Raw genomic sequence first — 24,638 nt, 5'->3', positions numbered from 1 at the left:
TCCTTATATAGGGAGTGCACTACTTTTCACCAGGGCTAATTGGGGTCCAATGGTGAATAGGGTGCTGCTTCTGCCTTTCACAAATACTGTATAGGACTAGTGAGATGGTTGTCTTCTATAAACAGTTTATAGGTTATTGATGATCCTATTACACTGGCAATTTTAATCTGAAATTGAACTGGCTTGCTCTTTCTCAGCACTTTAATAAAGTAGGCATATGCTTCACTTAGTTCATTTAATGTGTCTTTTCCAATGCTAAAACGAAAATGGATACATATCATGTTACTTCTTAACCTTTTGAGGTGAAAAACTGTAGTGGACTAATAGGCTATGTAAATTAATGATATAAAGTTGCCCTCTGGAAGCATAGAGGGGTGGTGATGGGCAAATTAAATACACTGCTCAAAAAAATAAAGGGAACACTTAAACAACACAATGTAACTCCAAGTCAATTACACTTCTGTGAAATCAAACTGTCCACTTAGGAAGCAACACTGATTGACAATAAATTTCACATGCTGTTGTGCAAATGGAATAGACAACAGGTGGAAATTATAGGCAATTAGCAAGACACCCCCAATAAAGGAGTGGTTCTGCAGGTGGTGACCACAGACCACTTCTCAGTTCCTATGCTTCCTGGCTGATGTTTTGGTCACTTTTGAATGCTGCCGGTGCTTTCACTCTAGTGGTAGCATGAGACGGAGTCTACAACCCACACAAGTGGCTCAGGTAGTGCAGCTCATCCAGGATGGCACATCAATGCGAGCTGTGGCAAGAAGGTTTGCTGTGTCTGTCAGCGTAGTGTCCAGAGCATGGAGGCGCTACCAGGAGACAGGCCAGTACATCAGGAGACGTTGAGGAGGCCGTAGGAGGGCAACAACCCAGCAGCAGGACCGCTACCTCCGCCTTTGTGCAAGGAGGAGCACTGCCAGAGCACTGCAAAATGACCTCCAGCAGGCCACAAATGTGCATGTGTCTGCTCAAACGGTCAGAAACAGACTCCATGAGGGCCCGACGTCCACAGGTGGGGGTTGTGCTTACAGCCCAACACCGTGCAGGACGTTTGGCATTTGCCAGAAAACACCAAGATTGGCAAATTCGCCACTGGCGCCCTGTGCTCTTCACAGATGAAAGCAGGTTCACACACACATGTGACAGACGTGACAGAGTCTGGAGACGCCGTGGAGAACGTTCTGCTGCCTGCAACATCCTCCAGCATGACCGGTTTGGCGGTGGTTCAGTCATGGTGTGGGGTGGCATTTCTTTGGGGGGCCGCACAGCCCTCCATGTGCTCGCCAGAGGTAGCCTGACTGCCATTAGGTACCGAGATGAGCTCCTCAGACCCCTTGTGAGACCATATGCTGCCGCGGTTGGCCCTGGGTTCCTCCTAATGCAAGACAATGCTAGACCTCATGTGGCTGGAGTGTGTCAGCAGTTCCTGCAAGAGGAAGGCATTGATGCTATGGACTGGCCCGCCCGTTCCCCAGACCTGAATCCAATTGAGCACATCTGGGACATCATGTCTCGCTCCATCCACCAACAGACTGTCCAGGAGTTGGCGGATGCTTTAGTCCAGGTCTGGGAGGAGATCCCTCAGGAGACCATCCGCCACCTCATCAGGAGCATTCCCAGGCGTTGTAGGGAGGTCATACAGGCACGCGGAGGCCACACACACTACTGAGCCTCATTTTGACTTGTTTTAAGGACATTACATCAAAGTTGGATCAGCCTGTAGTGTGTTTTTCCACTTTAATTTTGAGTGTGACTCCAAATCCAGAACTCCATGGGTTGATAAATTTGATTTCCATTGATAATTTTTGTGTGATTTTGTTGTCAGCACATTCAACTATGTAAAGAAAAAAGTATTTAATAAGAATATTTCATTCATTCAGATCTAGGATGTGTTATTTTAATGTTCCCTTTATTTTTTTGAGCAGTGTATTATCACTAAAATGTGATTGTATTGTAATACATTTCTACTAAAGGTATTGGGATATTTAGATCTACACCAATCCCCATTAGCTACAATGCAACACCATACACATCATGTTTGTTTCATAAAAGGGTAATGAACGAGTTATAACATGATATCAATCTTTTATTTGAGAAAACATCTAACCCAAATCATGGGAAAATAGGGTGAGGTCAAAGATAACGTCTCAGAAATAAAAATAGAAACAGAAATAGGTAGGCTACTGCATTGCAGCATTGTTCTGATATCATTATTGTTACAAACTATTATTCAAACAATAAATTGATTCATGGTAACTTGTGATGTCTGTTCATATAATGATTTATAAGACTTTATTAATGGTCTTATTGTGAATTATGAAAGTCCAGCACACAAAAAAACTATTTTCTTTCACAAAAAGCAGTGGAGTAAGGTACTTTAGTAAAAATACTTTAAAGTAGTTTTTTGGGGTATCTGAACTTTACTATTTATATTTTTTACTACTTTTACTTTACTACATTCCTAAAGAAAATAATATACTTTTTACTCCATACATTTTCCCTGACACCCAAAAGTACTGGTTACATTTTGAATGCTTAGCAGGACAGAAATGGTCCAATTCACACACTTACAGTTGAAGTCGGAAGTTTACATACATTTAGGTTGGAGTCATTAAAACTCATTTTTCAACCACTCTACAAATTTCTTGTTAACAAACTATAGTTTTGGCAAGTCGGTTAGGACATCTACTTTGTGCATGACACAAGTAATTTTTCAAACAATTGTTTACAGACAGATTATTTCACTATATCATAATTCCAGTGGGTCAGAAGATTACATACACTAAATTGACTGTGCCTTCAAACAGTTTGAACATTTTCAGAAAATTATGTCATGGCTTTAGAAGCTTCTGATAGGCTAATTGACTTCATTTGAGTCAATTGGAGGTGTACCTGTGGTTGTATTTCAAGGCCTACCTTCAAACGCAGTGCCTCTTTGCTTGACATCAAGGAAAAATCTAAAGAAGTCAGCCAAGACCTCAGAAAAAAAATTGTAGCCCTCCACAAGTCTGGTTCATGCTTGGGAGCAATTTCCAAACACCTGAAGGTACCACGTTCATCTGTACAAACAACAGTACGCAAGTATAAACACCATGGGACCACGCAGCAGTCATACCGCTCAGGAAGGGGACATGTTCTGTCTCCTAGAGATGAACGTACTTTGGTGCGAAAGGTGCAAATCAATCTTAGAACAACAGCAAAGGACCTTATGAAGATGCTGGAGGAAACAGGTATCTATATCCACAGTAAAATGAGTCTTATATCGACATAACCTGAAAGGCCGCTCAGCAAGGAAGAAGTCACTGCTCCAAAACCGCCATAAAAAAGCCAGACTACGGTTTGCAACTGCACATGGGGAAAAATATTGTACTTTTTGGAGAAATGTCCTCTGGTCTGATGAAACAAAAATAGAACTGTTTGGCCATAATGACCATCGTAATGTTTGGAGGAAAAAGGGGGATGCTTGCTAGCCGAAGAACACCATCCCAACTGTGAAGAATGGGGTGGCAGCATCATGTTGTGGGGGTGCTTTGCTGCAGGAGGGATTGGTGCACTTCACAAAATAGATGGCATCATGAGGCAGGAAAATTATGTGCATATATTGAAGCAACATCTCAAGACATCAGTCAGGTAGTTAAAGCTTGGTCGCAAATGAGTCTTCCAAATGGACAATGACCCCAAGCATACTTCCAAAGTTGTGGCAAAATGGCTTAAGGACAACAAAGTCAAGGTATTGGTGTGGCCATCACAAAGCCCTGACCTCAATCCTATAGAAAATGTGTGTGCGAGCAAGGAGGCCTACAAACCTGACACAGTTACACCAGCTCTGTCAGGAGGAATGGGCCAAAATTCACCCAACTTATTGTGGGAAGCTTGTGGAAGGCTACCCGAAACATTTGACCCAAGTTAAACAATTTAATGGCAATGCTACCAAATACTAATTGAGTGTATGTAAACTTCTGACCCACTGGCAATGTGATGAAATAAATAAAACATTCTCTCTACTATTATTCTGACATTTCACATTCTTAAAATAAAGTGGTGATCCTAACTGACCAAAGACTGGGAATTATTACTATGTCAGGAATTGTGAAAAACTGAGTTTAAATGTATTTGGCTAAGGTGTATGTAAACTTCTGACTTCAACTGTATCCCTGGTAATCCTGATTGGCGGACTCACTAAACAAACATGCTTTGTTTATAAATGCTACTTCCGACTTCAACTGTATCCCTGGTAATCCTGATTGGCGGACTCACTAAACAAACATGCTTTGTTTATAAATGCTGTCTGAGTGTTAGAGTGTGCCTCTGGTTATCCGTAAATAAAAATAAAATTATGCCATCTGGTTTGCTTTATATAAGGAATTAGATATTTTTTATACTTTTACTTTTGATACTTAAGTACATTGTAGCAAATACATTTACTTTTGTATATATACTTAAGTATATTTAAAACCAAATACTTTTATACTTTTACTCAAGTAGTATTTTACAGGGTGACTTTCACTTTTACTTGAGTCATTCTGTTAAGATATCTTTAATTTTAGAATTGGGTACTTTTCCCACCACTTACAAAAAGTATGTTGGCCACTGCTTAAACTTAATTAATGAAAAAAAAATCTCCCCTTTATATTTGCTAATCGTATTGTGCTCAATTAACTTCAATACTTGGTAGAGAGTACTAGGCTAAACCTCTTTGAAGAGGAGAGAGAGAGAGAGAGAGAGAGAGAGATAGAGTTAGAGTTGGAGGAGGGGGCTGCGCCTCTTGGCATCTCCCCCACCCATATCTCTTTACACGACTACCGAGTGCCAACCCGTCTAGAGTTATTCCAGGAATGTGTTGAACATGGCTGCCACGATGAAGGCACAGAAAACGGGACTGTTAGAACTTCGAGTTACCGTGGACCGTTGGATCCGTGTATTAGCCACACTTACGGAGGAGACTTTAACCGTGAGCCCCGGAGAGGTCGCCGAAGACATAGTTAAACCCAACCCAACTCCCGCCGGTGCCATTAACGGAGACCCAGGCAACCTCAGCTCCTCTCCGGTCCCAGAAACAATCACCAACGTTAAGCGCACGGTGCGAGTTATCAAGCAAGATGTGGGAGGACTTGGAATTAGTATTAAAGGTAGGTTCAATGTAGTGCGTAATCAAACGACACTCTAAAACATTTATTTGGTCCGTTTTTCAAGTTTAACAATGTAAGCTACTCGACACTTGCGTTGGACTTTACTAAAAGTAAACATTGAAAGTACCAACATCCCTCACCGAAGACTTCAACTCTTCGAAGGTCAGTAATTGGGTTGAAGTTTTTTCCATGGGTCTTTTCTCAATTGGATTTGTTCAACTCCCGCGTCCGTTTTCCTCAGTCCTCTCGACTCCTTTTGAAGATAATCGAGGAGAGGTTGCGAGAGTGAACGTTGGGAGAAAATGCGCTTGTATGAAATGAGACTTGGTTGTCATCAGGCAAATTTCATTTACAGGGTGGAATCCCAAAATAAATGTGTAAAGTGATACAAAAATAAATAACAATACTTGTTGTGCAAGACATTTTATAGATAAAATGATAAGTAGCATATTGTTTTTAAACGTGTACATGCTTTTCTCCTCACACAAAACAAAAGCTGATTCAAATGAGGTGTGGCAGATTTAAAAACAACTCCAGGAAGAACTTGGGTAGGATACACATGACTATCATAGATGAAAGGTGTCTATCGAGGGGAGGACACTCTTCCATTCGCTTAATAATTGAGAAAAGGCCATTCTGTAGTGCACTAGACTAGGCTGTTTCATGCTGAAGTGCAGTAGACTAGGCTGTTTGTGATAGCCTAAGTTGTTCAACAGCGGAACCTTTTGAAAAAACATCTCAAACTGTTCTCACCAATAAAGCTATTAGAAGCTATTCCAGTAAACCGTGCAACCAACTCTATTTCTCTGAATGTTATTTTGACGACCCGATTCTCTCCCCTAAACATGTTATGATAGGGTGAATATAGCCTACCAAGAAAGTTTGTCAGGATGCATGGTAACTTCAAGTGAAAGGTAGCCTATCTGCCATGCTGCTGTGCAATAATGGCATATAGTAAACTCTTCGTATAGAAATACGAGCTGATGTTATATAAGCACCACTGTGAAATAGTTACATGATGTCCTGGGAGTGAAATGTTGCCTACTGTAGTCCCATGGGAACAAGGAGCCTGATGTCCATACAAAAAGCTGACATTTAAGATGATTTGGCACAGCTGCTACATCACAAAAGTACGGTCTGCATGTCGAATTGAATTAGGACATCTATTTATTAGGTGACCTGCTTTTCTTTTAATGATTGTGTTCACAAGTTATTACCAACATCAAAATGTCTCCACATACACTGAATGTACAAAACATTAGGAACACCAGCTCTTTCCACGACATAGACTGACCAGGTGAATCCAGGTGAAAGCTATGATCACTTTTTGAGGTCACCTCTTAAATACACTTCAATCAGTGTAGATGAAGGGGAGGAGACAGGTTAAAGAAGGATTTTTAAGCCTTGAGACAATTGACATGTGGATTGTGTATGTGTGCCATTCAGAGGGTGAATGTGTAAGACAAAAGATTTAAGTCCAAGAACTGCAGCCAGTACTGGGTTTTTTCACGCTCAACAGTTTCCTGTGTGTATCAAGAATGGTCCACCACCCAAAGGACATCCAGCCAACTTGACACAGCATGGGCCAGCATCCCTGCGGAACGGTTTTGACACCTTGTAGAGTTCGTGGCCCGACGAATTGAGGCTGTTCTGAGGGCAAAATGGGTGCAACTCAATATTAAGAAGGTGTTCCTAATGTTTTGTACTCAGTGTATCCCATGGTCCTTTTGGAGTATTCCACAGTCAACGTTATGGCTCAAACTTGTGATTAGGAAACAAATCATCTATCTGCTTCCTGCATGATCGCGATGGAAAAGCAGGTCAACAAAAACCCTTTGAGACGCACCCTTTCAATCTAAATGTAGCCTCGTGACTATTTATTGTACACCGTTGTAGTATGCACATGCAATCAGATAAGGTGATGGAACATGCTTGTAGGAAAAGTAAGACTTTTGAGGTCTCAAGCTGAAAATACTGTATTTCTAAGAATACATCCCATCTCCTGTTTGAGCTTAAGAAGGTGTGTGCTTGTTTGTTTGTTTGTGAAGAGCAGTAGCGGTGTGTGGGTAAAATCACTGGGGAAGCCAAGCCAGGAAAAAAAGCCATATTACAAGCTATGTGTTGTGATAACTGTGTTGTTTGCTCGATAACCTGTTAGTTCATATGCCTTGTGCCGTGATATATAGGCATAAGGTCGAGACAAAAGAAAACACAGTGGCGGAATAAATTCAACGACACCTTTGTTTCATCACAAAACCGGAGCGCAACCTCTGTCCGGTGAAGTCCACAAAGCATATTGCATGTAACAAACAGTTACATGATCTACAGCAAGGTCAGGCAAGTTAATGTTTCCGACCTTTTCGGACTAATAAATAACTATTGATTTAGGACCATGGAGAGTTACCGCAAGTCGCAAAGAAAACAGGAGCTGCATGCACTAGTCCAAAACCATTTCAACTTCAACATTTCAACATAATCAAATCACCTATGCTTAGTCTAATACAGTGACAACTACAAGATACCAAAAATAATTTAGTCCAATCAACGTAAGCTAAATATGGCGCGGCTGTCCATGGTTCTGATTTCTGTGTGTGTGTTTTCGTGCGTGCATTTGTGCAAGTAGAAAAATATGTTGACTCACCCTACTTGTAGAGAAATGCCAATGCCATCCTCCTCTCTTTCATGTTGACGAAACGGTCTATGACTCTGTCATACACTACACGCTTTTATTTTTTGTTGTCCTAGGCTACCTGGCTAAAATGCTTGCTCACTAGCCTAACTTCCTTTCATGGGAAACGTTGGCTAGTTAACATTAGCTACAGTTACAGCTGCAAGTCTCTTGGAGTATGTCGCTATAAGCTTGGCACATCTAACCACTGGGATTTTTGCCCATTCTTTGAGGCAAAACTGCTCCAGCTCCTTCAAGTTGGATGGGTTCCGCTGGTATACAGCAATCTTTAAGTCATACCACAGATTCTCAGTTGGATTCAATCAATCAATCAATCAATTTTATTTTATATAGCCCTTCGTACATCAGCTAATATCTCGAAGTGCTGTACAGACACCCAGCCTAAAACCCCAAACAGCTAGTAATGCAGGTGTAGAAGCACGGTGGCTAGGAAAAACTCCCTAGAAAGGCCAAAACCTAGGAAGAAACCTAGAGAGGAACCAGGCTATGAGGGGTGGCCAGTCCTCTTCTGGCTGTGCCGGGTGGAGATTATAACAGAACTATGCCAAGATGTTCAAAAATGTTCATAAGTGACAAGCATGGTCAAATAATAATCATGAATAATTTTCAGTTGGCTTTTCATAGCCGATCATCAAGAGTTGAAAAACAACAGGTCTGGGACAGGTGGCGGTTCCATAACCGCAGGCAGAACAGCTGAAACTGGAATAGCAGCAAGGCCAGGCGGACTGGGGACAGCAAGGAGTCACCACGGGCGGCAGTCCCGACGCATGGTCCTAGGGCCCAGGTCCTCCGAGAGAAAGAAAGAGAGAAGGAGAAAATTAGAGAGAGCCAAGATTTTCAAAATTTCCATAAATGACAAGCATGGTCAAATAATAATCAGGAATAAATCTCAGTTGGCTTTTCATAGCCGATCATTAAGAGTTGAAAACAGCAGGTCTGGGACAGGTAGGGGTTCCATGACCGCAGGCAGAACAGTTGAAACTGGAATAGCAGCAAGGCCAGGCGGACTGGGGACAGCAAGGAGTCACCACGGCCGGTAGTCCCGACGTATGGTCCTAGGGCTCAGGTCCTCCGAGAGAAAGAAAGAGAGAAGGAGAAAATTAGAGAGAGCCAAGATTTTCAAAATGTTCATAAATGACAAGCATGGTCAAATAATAATCAGGAATAAATCTCAGTTGGCTTTTCATAGCCGATCATTAAGAGTTGAAAACAGCAGGTCTGGGACAGGTAGGGGTTCCGTAACCACAGGCAGAACAGTTGAAACTGGAATAGCAGCAAGGCCAGGCGGACTGGGGACAGCAAGGTGTCATCATGCCCGGTAGTCCTGACGTATGGTCCTAGGGCTCAGGTTCTCAGAGAGAACGAGAGAATTAGAGAGAGCATACTTAAATTCACACAGGACACTGGATAAGACAGGAGAAGTACTCCAGGTAACCAACTGACCCTAGCCCCCCGACACAAACTACTGCAGCATAAATACTGGAGGCTGAGACAGGAGCGGTCAGGAGACACTGTGGGCCAAATAGGAAGGATATAACCCCACCCACTTTGCCAAAGCACAGCCCCCGCACCACTAGAGGGAAATCCTCAACCACCAACTTACAATCCTGAGACAAGGCCGAGTATAGCCCACAAAGGTCTCCACCACAGCACAAACCAAGGGGGGGCGCCAACCCAGACAGGAAGATCACGTCAGTAACTCAACCCACTCAAGTGACGCACCCCTCCTAGGGACGGCATGAAAGAGCACCAGCAAGCCAGTGACTCAGCCCCCCCTTGGTCTGGGCTTTGACTAGGCCATTCCAAGACATTTAAATGTTTCCCCTTAAACCACTTGAATGTTGCTTTAGCAGTACGCTTAGGGTCATTGTCCTGCTGGAAGGTGAACCTCCATCCCAGTCTCAAATCTCTGGAAGACTGAAACAGGTTTCCCTCAATAATTTCCATCCATCATTCCTTCAATTCTGACCAGTTTCCCAGTCCCTGCCGATGAAAAACACCCACACAGCAGGATGCTGCCACTACCATGCTTCACTGTGGGGATGGTGTTCTCGGAGTGATGAGAGGTGTTGGGTTTGCCCTAGATATAGTATTTTCCTTGATGGCCAAAAAGCTACATTTTAGTCTCATCTGACCAGAGTACCTACTTTCTTTAAGCAATGGCTTTTTTTCTGCCCACTCATCCGTAAAGCCCAGCTCTGTGGAGTGTACGGCTTAAAGTGGTCCTATGGACAGATACTCCAATCTCCGCTGTGGAGCTTTGCAACTCCTTCAGGGTTATCTTTGGTCTCTTTGTTGCCTCTCTGATTAATGCCCTCCTTGCCTGGTGCGTGGCAGGTTTGTTGTGGTGCCATATTCTTTCCATTCTTTAATAATGGATTTAATGGTGCTCAGTAAGATGTTCAAAGTTTTGGTTATTTTTTTATAACCCAACACTGATCTGTACTTCTCCACAACTTTGTCCCTGACCTGTTTGGAGAGCTCCTTGGTCTTCATGGTGCTGCTTGCTTGGTGGTGCCCCTTGCTTAGTGGTGTTGCAGACTCTGAGGCCTTTCAGAACAGGTGTATATTTACTGAGATCATGTGACAGATCATGTGACACTTAAATAAAGTCCACCTGTGTGCAATCTAACTAATTATGTGACTTCTGAAGGTAATTGGTTGCACCAGATCTATTTAGGAGCTTCATAGCAAAGGTGTGAATACATATGCACGCACCACTTTTCCGTTTTACATTTTTCTAAACATTTTTAAACAAGTTATTTTTTTCATTTTACTTCACAAATTTGGACTATTTTGTGTATGTCCATTACATGAAATCCAAATAAAAATCGATTTAAATTACAGGTTGTAATGCAACAAAGTAGGAAAAACACCAAGGGGGTGAATACTTTTGCAAGGCACTGTACCTGTGCTCAGTTAAAACAGCCGCAAAGCTGGTTAGGAAAATTACTCAGTATAGCCAATGACAATACAGTGCCAGTCAAAAGTTTGGACACACCTACTCATGTTTTTCTTTATTTAAATTTTTTTCTACATTGTAGAAAATAGTGAAGACATCAAAACTATGAAATAACATATGGAATCATGTAGTAACCAAAAAAGTGTTAAACAAATATATTTATATTTGAGATTCTTCAAAGTATCCACCCTTTTCCTTGATGACAGCTTTTCATACTCTTGGCATTCTCTCAACCAACTGCTTGAGGTAATCACCTGGAATGCATTTCAATTAACAGGTGTGCCTTGTTAAAAGTTAATTTGTGGAATTTCTTTCCTTAATGTGTTTGAGCCAATCAGTTGTGTTGTGACAAGGTAGGGGTGGTATACAGAAGATAGCCCTATTTGGTAAAAGACCAAGTCCATATTATGGCAAGAACAGCTCAAAGAGAAACGACAGTCCATCAATACTTTAAGACATGAAGGTCAGTAAATCCGGAAAGTGCAGTTGCAAAACCATCAAGAGCTATGATGAAGCTGGCTCTCATGAGGAACGCAACAGGAAAGGAAGACACAGAGTTACCTCTGCTGCAGAGGATCAGTTCATTAGAGTTAACTGCACCTCAGAAATTGCAGGCCAAATAAGTGCTTGTGGCTGGTGTTGTATTAGTTTCAGCCCCCTTTTACAAAATGACTCCCCCTAATGACATAAACATTTAATGACATAAATATATTTTTTTGCGGCTTTGAACATCAATTGGAACTGTTTAAATAAGTGAAACCGACCACCAACCGGTGACTCCCCACTGTCTCGACAGAGTGGCGCTGCCACGTCAAGCCGAGAGAGAGCGAGCAAAAGGCAGGAGGCGGCCAGCTGACACCACAATGCGAACAGCTGACAAGAAGCTCCCAGAATGCAGTTGTCATTGGCCTGAGATGAAAGCTATTTGATGGCAGTGGAGCAGTCTGTCTGGGATGTTTATTTTCAGAAGCCTACCCTGGTTCGGTGGAGGGAGGCATGGAGTCGACCTTGCGTTTGGTCCAAAGTGCCGAAGTGCATTTAAGGCCGGATAGGCTTGAGACCTAAAGTTTGTTTTGACACCATATACTGTACGATAGGTAGGAGTAGACCGGTGTGCAGAAATTAGTGCACAACTCAGATGTTCAGTTCATGCAACAAATCTTATGTTAAATAGTTAGTCAGTTTGAATAAGCATTGGTTGTATCCCTCAAGGGTAACAAAGCGAAACACAATTGGGGCCCTCCTTTTCCGTTCTCATAGACTAGACGTAAATGTAAATCCGAGACACTCAAATTAGTATTATATGTTACATTTGGTATGGTTACATAAGACCGATGTTTTGCCTTAAGCAAAACGAAAGTAGGGTGGTTGGTTGGGGTGGATGGGCAGGTGTATAACGAGAATGTCGAATCTCATAACGGACAACTTTAGCATTTTAGCTAATTAGCAACTTTTCAACTACTTACTGCTTTTTAGCTACACTAAAGAACAAAAATATAAATGCAACATGTAAAGTGTTGGTCCAATGTTTCATGAGCTGAAATAAAAGATCCCAGAAATGTTCCATATGCACAAAACGCTTATTTCTCTCAAATTTTGTGCACAAATTTGTTTACATCCCTGTTAGTGAGCATTTCTTCCTTGCCAGTATAATCCATCCACCTGACAAGTATGACATATCAAGAAGCTGATTAACTTCTAGTTCCTCCCAAACCCGGATCCGGGAGCACCCCCCACAGTAAAAAAGCTGACTAGCATAGCCTAGCATAGCGTCACAAGTAAATACTAGCATCTAAATATCATTCAATCACAAGTCCAAGACACCAGATGAAAGATACATTTCTTGTGAATCCAGCCATCATTTCTGATTTTTAAAATGTTTTACAGGGAAGACACAATATGTAAATCTATTAGCTAACCACGTTAGCAAAAGACACCACTTTTTTTACTCCACCACTTTTTTACTCCATCAGTAGCTATCACTAATTCGACTAAATAAAGATATATATAGCCACTAACCAAGAAACAACTTCATAAGATGACAGTCTGATAACATATTTATGGTATTAGAAAAATGTGCATTTTTCAGGTATAAATCATAGTTTACCATTGCAGCCACTATCACAAAACTCACCAAAGCGACTAGAATAACTACAGAGAGCAACGTGTATTACCTAATTACTCATCATAAAACATTTCTTAAAAATACACAGCGTACAGCAATTGAAAGACACAGATCTTGTGAATCCAGACAATATTTCAGATTTTCTAAGTGTTTTACAGCGAAAACACAATATATCGTTATATTAGCATACCACATGAGCTAACATCACCCCAGCATTGATTCAAGGCAAAAAGAGCGATAACGTTATCACCACCAAAATATATTAATTTTTTCACTAACCTTCTCAGAATTCTTCAGATGACAGTCCTGTAACATCATATTACACAATGCATATAGAGTTTGTTCGAAAATGTGCATATTTAGCATCACAAATCGTGGTTATGCAATGTAATCTGTCAAAACATGGCATGCATTCTGGCCGGCGCCATCTTGGAAAGGCACCTAAGTTTACGATTATTTATCGATTAGATTGACTAAAAAAATACAGGTTGGACAGCTAATGAAAGATGCGTTAGTTATTAATGCAACCGCTGAGTTAGATTTTTAAAATTAACGTTACTAGACATACAGTGTGCGTTACAGCCAGACTAGTGCCGCAACAATGGCCGACAAATGCGTTTACATTTTTCCACATAAATACGGAATAAAATCATAAATAGCTCTTACTTTTGGACGAGCTTCCATCAGTATCTTGGGCAAGGTGTCCTTTGTCCAAAAGAATCGTTGCTTTGTTGTAAAACGTCCCCTTCAACTTCGGAACTAGCCGCTAACAATAGCTACGTGGCACACACATGTCCAAATCCTCAAAGCGCAATACTACGAAAATTCCGAAAATAGCAATATACTCGCATAAACTGATATAAATCGGTTTAAAATAACTTCGTTATGATGTTTCTAACACCTATATCGAATTAAATCACAGACGGATATATCTTAGCCCGATAACGAGAGCTTTTGAGCATGCCATTCTGATGTCCTCTCTTGCGTCTTGAGGAGCGTTCAAAAGAACGGACATGTCACTCCATGGCCTTTTATAAACTCTGAGAAATACGTAGAGACTCCATTCCACTTCTCATTGGTTACTAACATCCAGGGGAAGGCGGGTGCAGTTCATTTCGACCCATAGGGCACATACAGAGTTTTAAACTGATCTCAGAACAGAGCCTAGTTTTCAGACCTTCGCATGTCCTGTCATGATTTTCGCTGTAGAAAGAGTTATGGTTCACCCACAGACATAATTCAAACGGTTTTAGAAACTAGAGATTGTTTTCTATCCAATAGTAATAATAATATGCATATTGTACGAGCAAGAATTGAGTATGAGGCAGTTTAATTTGGAGACGATATTTTCCAAAGTGGAAACAGCACCTCACTGTATTGAGAAAAGGTTAAACAGCATGATCATTACACAGGTGCACCTTGTGCTGGGGACAGTACAAGGTCACTAAAAAATTTGCAGTTTTGTCACACAACACAACGCCACAGATGTCTTCAAGTGTTGAGGGTGCTTGCAATTTGGCATGCTGACTGCAGGAATGTCCACCAGATCTGTTGCCAGCGAATTGAATGTTCATTTCTCTACCATAAGCCTCCTCCAATGTCGTTTTAGAGAATTTGGCAGTATGTACAACCGGCCTCACAACCGCAGACCACTTGTAAACATGCCGGCCCAGGACCTCCACATCCGGCTTCCTCACCTGCAGGATCATCTGAGACCAGCCACCCGGACAGCTGATGAAACTGTGGGTTTGCACAACCGAAGAATTTCTGCAAAAACTGTCAGAAGCTGGTCGTCCTCACCAGGGTCTTGACCTGACTGCAGTTCGGTGTTGTAACCGACTTCAGTGGGCAAATTCTCACCTTCGATGGCCACTGGCATGCTGGAGAAGTGTGGTTTTCACAGGTGGGTACTGGTTTCAACTGTACCGGGCAGATGGCAGACAGCGTGTATGGTGTCGTGTGGGCGAGCGGTTTGCTGATGTCCACGTTGTGAACAGAGTGCCGCATGGTGGCGGTGGGGTTGTGGTATGGGCATGTATAAGCTACGGACAATGAACAATGGCAATTTGAATGCATAGGGATACCGTGACGAGATCCTGAGTCCCATTGCCATTCATCTGCCGCCATCACCTTATGTTTCAGCATGATAATGCACGGCCCCATGGCACAAAGATCTGTACACAATTGCAAGTAGCTGAAAATGTCCCAGTTCTTCCATGGCCTGCTTACTCACCAGACATGTGACCTATTTAGCATGTTTGGGATGCTCTGGATCGATGTGTACGACAGCGTATTCCAGTTCTCGCCAATGTCCAGCAACTTCGGACATCTATTGAAAAGGAGTGGGACAACGTTCCATAGGCCACAATCGACAGCCTGCTCAACTCTATGCAAATGAGATGTGTCGCGTGAGGCAAATAGTGGTCACACCAGATATTGACTGGTTTTCTGATCCACACCCCTACCTTTTTTTAAGGTATTTTTTTTATTTAAATTTTTTTATTTTTTATTTCACCTTTATTTAACCAGGTAGGCTAGTTGAGAACAAGTTCTCATTTGCAACTGCGACCTGGCCAAGATAAAGCATAGCAGTGTGAACAGACAACACAGAGTTACACATGGAGTAAACAATAAACAAGTCAATAACATGGTAGAAAAAAAAAAAAAAAGAGAATCTATATACAATGTGTGCAAAAGGCATGAGGTAGGCAATAAATCGAATAATTACAATTTAGCAGATTAACACTGGAGTGATAAATCATCAGATGATCATGTGCAAGAAGAGATACTGGTGTGCAAAAGAGCAGAAAAGTAAATAAATAAAAGCAGTATGGGGGGTGAGGTAGGTAAATTGGGTGGGTAGTTTACAGATGGACTATGTACAGCTGCAGCGATCGGTTAGCTGCTCGGATAGCAGATTTTTAAAGTTGTTGAGGGAGATAAAAGTCTCCAACTTCAGAGATTTTTGCAATTCGTTCCAGTCGCAGGCAGCAGAGAACTGGAAGGAAAGGCGTCCAAATGAGGTTTTGGCTTTAGGGATGATCAGTGAGATACACCTGCTGGAGCGCGTGTTGCGGGTGGGTGTAGCCATCGTGACCAGTGAACTGAGATAAGGCGGCACTTTACCTAGCATAGCCTTGTAGATGACCTGGAGCCAGTGGGTCTGACAACGAACATGTAGCGAGGGCCAGCCGACTAGGGCATACAGGTCGCAGTGGTGGGTCGTATAAGGTGCTTTAGTAACAAAACGAATGGCACTGTGATAAACTGCATCCAGTTTGCTGAGTAGAGTATTGGAAGCTATTTTGTAGATGACATCGCCGAAGTCGAGGATCGGTAGGATAGTCAGTTTTACTAGGGTAAGTTTGGCGGCGTGAGTGAAGGAGGCTTTGTTGCGGAATAGAAAGCCGATTCTTGCTTTGATTTTGGATTGGAGATGTTTGATATGAGTCTGGAAGGAGAGTTTGCAGTCTAGCCAGACACCTAGGTACTTATAGATGTCCACATATTCTAGGTCGGAACCGTCCAGGGTGGTGATGCTAGTCGGGCGTGCGGGTGCAGGCAGCGAACGGTTGAAAAGCATGCATTTGGTTTTACTAGCGTTTAAGAGCAGTTGGAGGCCACGGAAGGAGTGTTGTATGGCATTGAAGCTCGTTTGGAGGTTAGATAGTACAGTGTCCAAGGAAGGGCCGGAAGTATATAGAATGGTGTCGTCTGCGTAGAGGTGGATCAGGGAATCGCCCGCAGCAAGAGCAACATCATTGATGTATACAGAGAAAAGAGTCGGCCCGAGAATTGAACCCTGTGGTACCCCCATAGAGACTGCCAGAGGACCGGACAACATGCCCTCCGATTTGACACACTGAACTCTGTCTGCAAAGTAGTTGGTGAACCAGGCAAGGCAGTCATTAGAAAAACCGAGGCTACTGAGTCTGCCGATAAGAATATGGTGATTGACAGAGTCGAAAGCCTTGGCCAGGTCGATGAAGACGGCTGCACAGTAATGTCTTTTATCGATGGCGGTTATGATATCGTTTAGTACCTTGAGCGTGGCTGAGGTGCACCCATGACCGGCTCGGAAACCGGATTGCACAGCGGAGAAGGTACGGTGGGATTCGAGATGGTCAGTGATCTGTTTGTTGACTTGGCTTTCGAAGACCTTAGATAGGCAGGGCAGGATGGATATAGGTCTGTAACAGTTTGGGTCCAGGGTGTCTCCCCCTTTGAAGAGGGGGATGACCGCGGCAGCTTTCCAATCCTTGGGGATCTCAGATGATACGAAGGAGAGGTTGAACAGGCTGGTGATAGGGGGTGCGACAATGGCGGCGGACAGTTTCAGAAATAGGGGGTCCAGATTGTCAAGCCCAGCTGATTTGTATGGGTCCAGGTTTTCCAGCTCTTTCAGAACATCTGCTATCTGGATTTGGGTAAAGGAGAAGCTGGGGAGGCTTGGGCGAGTAGCAGCGGAGGGGGCGGGGCTGTTGGCCAAGGTTGGAGTCGCCAGGAGGAAGGCATGGCCAGCCATTGAGAAATGCTTGTTGAAGTCTTCGATTATCACGGATTTATCGGTGGTGACCGTGTTACCTAGCCTCAGTGCAGTGGGCAGCTGGGAGGAGGTGCTCTTGTTCTCCATGGACTTTACAGTATCCCAGAACTTTTTGGAGTTAGAGCTACAGGATGCAAATTTCTGCTTGAAAAAGCTGGCCTTTGCTTTCCTGACTGACTGCGTGTATTGGTTCCTGACTTCCCTGAACAGTTGCATATCGCGGGGGCTCTTCGATGCTATTGCAGTTCGCCACAGGATGTTTTTGTGCTGGTCGAGGGCAGTCAGGTCTGGAGTGAACCAAGGGCTATATCTGTTCTTGGTTCTGCATTTTTTGAACGGAGCATGCTTGTCTAATATGTTGAGGAAGTAACATTTAAAGAATGACCAGGCATCCTCAACTGACGGGATGAGGTCAATATCCTTCCAGGGTACCCGGGCCAGGTCGATTAGAAAGGCCTGCTCGCAGAAGTGTTTTAGGGAGCGTTTGACAGTGATGAGGGGTGGTCGTTTGACCGCGGACCCGTGGCGGATACAGGCAATGAGGCAGTGATCACTGAGATCTTGATTGAAGACAGCAGAGGTTTGAGGGCATCAAGCTTGGATTGTAGGACTGCCGGGGTGTTAAGCATATCCCAGTTTAGGTCACCTAACAGAACAAACTCTGAAGCTAGATGGGGAGCGATCAATTCACAGATGGTGTCCAGGGCACAGCTGGGAGCTGAGGGGGGTCGGTAGCAGGCGGCAACAGTGAGAGACTTATTTCTGGAGAGATTAATTTTTAAAATTAGAAGTTCGAACTGTTTGGGCATAGACCTGGAAAGTATGACAGAACTTTGCAGGCTATCTCTGCAGTAGATTGCAACTCCTCCCCCTTTGGCAGTTCTATCTTGACGGAAAGTGTTATAGTTGGGTATGGAAATCTCAGAATTTTTGGTGGCCTTCCTAAGCCAGGATTCGGACACGGCAAGGACATCAGGGTTGGCAGAGTGTGCTAAAGCGGTGAGTAAGGCAAACTTAGGGAGGAGGCTTCTGATGTTGACATGCATGAGGCCAAGGCTTTTTCGATCACAGAAGTCAACAAATGAGGGTGACTGGGGACATGCAGGGCCTGGGTTTACCTCCACATCACCCGAGGAACAGAGGAGTAGTAGGATGAGGGTGCGGCTAAAGGCTATCAAAACTGGTCGCCTAGAGCGTTGGGGACAAAGAATAAAAGGAGCAGATTTATGGGCGTGGTAGAATAGATTCTGGGCATAATGTGCTGACAGGGGTATGGTGGGGCGTGGGTACAGCGGAGGCAAGCCCAGGCACTGGGTGATGATAAGAGAGGTTGTATCTCTGGACATGCTGGTCTCAATGGGTGAGGTCACCGCATGTGTGGGGGGTGGGACAAAGGAGGTATCGGAGGTACGGAGAGTGGAACTACGGGGTCCATTGCAAACCAAAACAATGATAACTAGCCTGAACAACAGTATGCAAGGCATATTGATATTTGAGGGAGACATACAATAAGGCATAAAGTGATTGCAGGTCTTGATTGGGAGAGCTAGCTAAAACAACAGGTGAGATAACAGCAGCTAGTCAGTTAACACAGCAGCAGCAGGTAAAAATGAAGACGGCTAAGCAGAGAGGGTCGGATTAACTACACACAGATCATGAGTTAAAGCACAGAGCCGACAGATAAAACACAAATAAACGGAATGGAGTACCGTGAATTAATGGACAGTCAAGCAAGCATCAGCTATGTAGCCAAGTGATCAGTTTACAATTGGCTCATTCATCCCCCTCCTCTCCCCTGTAACTATTCCCCAGGTCGTTGCTGCAAATGAGAACGTGTTCTCAGTCAACTTACCTGGTAAAATAACGGTAAAATAAAATAAATAAATAAATAAAATCATAGTGTCCAGGGGGCAGCCGTAGATGGAGCAGTGAGGCCTCCACTAAGCTAGCCCGCGGCGTAAGATTGTTCGATAGACCTGTTCAGATAGCAGCCGATATGCTCAAGACAGCTAACGATTAGCGGGCCGCAGTTAGCATATGGGCGTTCAGGTTACGTCGCGATGGAGGGGCCAGTTGAATAACTCCCTCGGGCAGATAACGTCGGTATCCCAGTCGTGAAGGCCCGGTGGGGCTCCGCATCGGCAGTAAAACGGGTCCGGATAGGTAATTGTAGCCCAGGAGTGGCTGATGGAACTCTTCAGCTGGCTAGCTCCGGGATAATTGGTGTTTGCTCCGGAATTGATGTTAGCCAATAGTCACTCGGATAGCAGCTAGTTAGCTGCAAGATCCAGGTGTAAATGTCCAGAGCTTGCGGTAAAAATCCGGGGATATGGAGAGAAAATAGGTCTGGTATGCTCTGGTCTGAGTCGCGTTGTACAAAACTGGCAATAGTTTTCCGAGCTAAAGGATAGCTGATAAGCGCTAGCTGTGGTTAGCTGAACTACTCACGTTAGCTTGTGAGCTGGCTAACTTCTGGCTAGATGAATAACTCCCTCGGGCAGATAACGTCGGTATCCCAGTCGTGAAGGCCCGGTGGGGCTCCGCATCGGCAGTAAAACGGGTCCGGATAGGTGATTGTAGCCCAGGAGTGGCTGATGGAACTCTTCAGCTGGCTAGCTCCGGGATAATTGGTGTTTGCTCCGGAATTGATGTTAGCCAATAGTCACTCGGATAGCAGCTAGTTAGCTGCAAGATCCAGGTGTAAATGTCCAGAGCTTGCGGTAAAAATCCGGGGATATGGAGAGAAAATAGGTCTGGTATGCTCTGGTCTGAGTCGCGTTGTACAAAACTGGCAATAGTTTTCCGAGCTAAAGGATAGCTGATAAGCGCTAGCTGTGGTTAGCTGAACTACTCACGTTAGCTTGTGAGCTGGCTAACTTCTGGCTAGCTTCTGTTGTAGATTTCGGATACGAGGTGAATAATACCTTTGAGGAGAAAAAAAAAACACATCCGCACCACATTTGGTGAGGTAGGTTGCAGGAGAGTGTTTTGAAGTTGAGTTTTTAAGAAGAAAAAATATATATATAAAAAGAAATGCGAAGAAAAATATATAAAAAATATATACACGGGACAGGACGAGGACAAAGGACATCTGACTGCTACGCCATCTTGGATTCCTTTCCTCTGTGACCAACAGATGCATATCTGTATCCCCAGTCATGTGAAATTCATAGGTTAGGGCATAATTCATTTATTTCAATTGACTGATTCCCTTATATGAACTGTAACTCAGAAAAATATTAGAATTTTTTGCATGTTGCATTTATATTTTTGTTCATTGCACTTTACAACTACTTATGATGTTAGCTAACTCTTCCCCTAACCCTAACCTTAACTATTTTACCTAACTCCTAAACATAACCCTAACCTTAACTCTAACCTTAACCCTTACCGCTAGCCTAGCTAATGTTAGCTAGCTAGCTGACATTAAACACCTAGCTAGAATTTGTTACATATCATACATTTTGCAAATTTGTAACATATTATACATTTTGCAAAATTAAAACTTATTGTGCGTTTTGAAAATTCGTAACATATAATACGAAGTCGCACAAAAACCATCAGGCGCTATGATGAAACTGGTTATCATGAGGACCGCCACAGAAAAGGAAGACCCAGAGTTACCTCTGCTGTAGAGGATAAGTTCATTTGAGTTAACTGCACCTCAGAAATTGCAGCCCAAATAAATGCTTCACAGAGTTCAAGTAACAGATACGTCTCAGCAGCAACTGTTCAGAGGAGACTGTGTGAATCAGGCCTTCATGGTCGAATTGCTGCAAGGAAACCACTACTAAAGGACACCAATAAGAAGAAGAGGCCTGCTTGGGCCAAGAAACACGAGCAATGGATATTAGACCGGGGGAAATCTGTCCTGTGGTTCCCACCGTGAAGTATGGAGGAGTTGTGATGATGTGGGGGTGCTTCGCTGGTGACACTGTCTGTGATTTATTTAGAATTCATGGCACACTTAACCAGCATGGCTACCACAGCACTCTGCAGCAATACGCCATCCCATCTGGTTTGCGCTTAGTGGGACTATCATTTGTTTTTCAACAGGACAATGACCCAACACACCTCCAGGCTGTGTAAGGGCAATTTGACCAAGGAGAGTGATGGAGTGCTGCATCAGATGACCTGGCCTCCACAATCACCCAACCTCAACCCAATTGAGATGATTTGGGAGGAGTTGGACCGCGGAGTGAAGGAAAAGCAGCCAACACAGCCAAGACAACTCCTTCAAGACTGTTAGAAAAGCATTCCAGGTGAAGTTGGTTAAGAGAATGCCAAGAGTGTGCAAAGCTGTCGTCAATGCAAAGGGTGACTACTTTGAAGAATCTAAAATATATTTTGATAAAAAAAAAAAATTGGTTACTACATGATTCCATTTGTGTTATTTCATAGCTTTGATGTCTTCACTATTATTCTACAATGTATAAAAAAGTAAAAATAAAGAAAAACTGGAATGAGTGGGTGTGTCCAAACTTTTGACTGGTACTGTGTATACTGTATATATATTTACAAAAAATATATAGGGGGGATTGGAAATGATTCAGACAAAAAAATAATAAGAGAAGTGTGATTTCTTTTTTCGAATTTCACATATTCAAGTTGATTGGCTTAAATGTAGTTTATGACATATAGCCCAATATTGCATATTGTCTATGATTTGTTCATGATCTAATCTAAAAGTCTATTTGGAGTTTGTTCCTTGGTGATTTCGATTTGGTGATGTTACAGTCTGGGATTACATTATCTGGTAGTTCTATTTTTATCAATTGAATCACTGAGGATTTTTTCTGCTCTCGCCTCCCACACAATTCACCAGGCGTCAGAATCTCAATTTGGTGGCCATAATTTCTGCATCTCAATCACTGATCAAACAACCATCAAATGTCACACTGGCGTGCAACGCTAGCCCCACTCAGAAAAGGCATAGATCATGTTGACAGCGGAGGGAGTCGCAGTCTGTGGCGATGCCACTGTGATTGAGATGCATGGGTGTGTCAGCCCCGGCATCTTTTATTTAGGGCACCTGGCTCTAGTCTCAGAAGACGATGCATGAATTAAATCCGTAGAATCGCCCGTGGGAGCCAACCTTTGAAATATATATTCGGAGTTAATTTGATTTAATCCTCTTTCGGAACATTTCTCAGCCACCCCAAGGCCGAGACCCAACTGGCACTTGACATTATTGACAATATTTCCCACGAAGGGCCCTCTGGAATGGGCAGATTCATCAGCCTATGAACTGACCTTCATTATCCTGTTAGAGAGAAGGGACTGCAGCCGGGCAAAGTGGATGACTGGTGTCCTCGTATTCTCTACAACTGCAGTCTAAATGTGAAACCAGTCCCTTGCTCAGCTTTTCAAATTAAACCGTTGAGCACTGTCGCGAGTGATGCAGTCTTATGTACTTACTATGAACTCTGTTCTGTCAGTCAATCTAGTCAGTCTCAAGAGTACCTACACCCATGGAGCAAAACTTTCCTTGTGCATTGCTACGTTCCTTTCTCTTAAACAACTTTCAACAAACTTTCTAAGATTCCCAAGATACACCTCAAATGTTAGTCACTAGTATCAGATCCACTGGGCAAAAAATGGTTGAATCAACATTTTTTTCAAAAAGTTTTAACCTAAATCCAATGACATGGTGAAATGTTTTGTTAATTTCACGTTGAATTCACATTAGTTGACAACTCAACCAAATGTTAATGTGCCCAGTGGGGAGGGACTTACTTTAAGCCCTAGGATAAAGAGTATGTATTCTAATCCTGTAGACCACAATATTTTATATTCATGCACAATCTAAGCCCTGTAACCATCTGGTTTTGTAGTTTGTACGTGAAGCGTACTGTGTCTCATTGATATGAACCGAGCCAATGCCATGTGCTCTACTTTATATATTTTTTTAGATTGAACCTTTATTTAACTTGGCAAGTCAGTTAAGAACAAATTCTTATCTTACAATGACGGCCTACTTTACAGGTGGAAAAGAGAACAAAATGCCCATTCTCATCTCGAAAATCTTCAAGGGGTTGGCGGCTGACCAGACAGAGGCCCTGTACGTGGGTGACGCTATCCTGTCGGTCAACGGCGCCGACCTCCGGGACGCCACACACGACGAGGCCGTGCAGGCCCTGAAGAAGACGGGCAAAGAAGTCATCCTAGAGGGTAAGCAACACCAGGATATTAAGGCATGGCCGGTGTTCCAGGAATTGTTCTAGCGTGACCAGGTCAATTATCGACACTGGTGTAGAGGTTCAAACCATGAATTGCATGGTGTGTACTGCTTTGGTTCTCTTATAGCCATGAGGTAGATTCCTTCTCCTTCAGTGAATTAGAAGCAAGATGAATTGTAAGTGAGTGAACAGTAAGTAGCGAACAACTGCCAAGAAATAGAAAGGTCTCACCTAGAGGAAAAGCCTCTAAGAACACTGAGATAGAGCGGTCCGTAGTTTTATTTTGGGGGCCGTAGAGCGGGCTTATCAGAGTCGATCCTATTGAACCAAAAATAATGGCTGCCGCAAATCTCATCAGAACCCATCAAAACGTCTTGGATAAACTGACAATCCACTCAGTTTCATTAGTTCTGTAACTGTTTCATCCCGAAATGAGATCCTGTCATAAATCGGGAAACTTCTGGAGACTTCTAGGCTGCCGGTCGGCACTGCGGGGGAGAGATGTGGAGAAAGTCCTGGAGGGGATCCTGTAGGTTCACTGCTCTCTGTCTGTTACACAGGCCAGGCAGCGCCCACAGCAGGTGAAGGGAAACAGACAGTATTGAATTGGAGATGAGGTCTTTAGCTGCAGGGAGTGGGATTAATAGAAGGCTTTCATGTTGTCCATCGATTGCATGACAGCTGTTCTCTCCCAATCTTTTATGTACATAATGAAAATGCACATCATTGGTCAGAGCTGGTATTCTACGCTCTACAAAATTGATTAAGATTGTGCTAATGCTCTAGAAGGGGAGCACAATATCCACAAGAATAGTTTTGAGTGGATTTCTGTAATGTTTAGTTAGGATGTAAACCACCAACCTCTCCAGTCCAGTCTAGATCGCCCACTGAGACATACAGTATACAGTGGGTGGATAAACCAGTTTATTGATGTGAGGGAGACAGACCGTCAGAGGAAATGTTTCAGACCCTACGGCTAAGTCCCACAATGCTACA

General features: G+C 43.2%; 1 protein-coding gene across 1 annotated transcript in view; it reads left to right on the top strand.

Annotated features, from left to right (window-relative positions):
• The first annotated feature begins 4,786 nt into the window (after positions 1-4,786).
• Positions 4,787-24,638, top strand: part of LOC139565333 (alpha-1-syntrophin-like) — a 69,750-nt gene continuing 49,898 nt past the window's right edge. The window contains exons 1-2 of the mRNA XM_071385564.1: positions 4,787-5,141; positions 23,449-23,634. Of these exons, the coding sequence (XP_071241665.1) occupies positions 4,859-5,141; positions 23,449-23,634 (469 nt within the window). The 5' untranslated portion in view covers positions 4,787-4,858. The remainder of the gene's footprint in view (positions 5,142-23,448; positions 23,635-24,638) is intronic.

Source organism: Salvelinus alpinus, chromosome 2 (genome assembly GCF_045679555.1).
Source record: "Salvelinus alpinus chromosome 2, SLU_Salpinus.1, whole genome shotgun sequence".
Lineage (NCBI taxonomy): Eukaryota > Metazoa > Chordata > Actinopteri > Salmoniformes > Salmonidae > Salvelinus > Salvelinus alpinus.
This window is presented reverse-complemented; position numbering and strand designations above follow the sequence as displayed.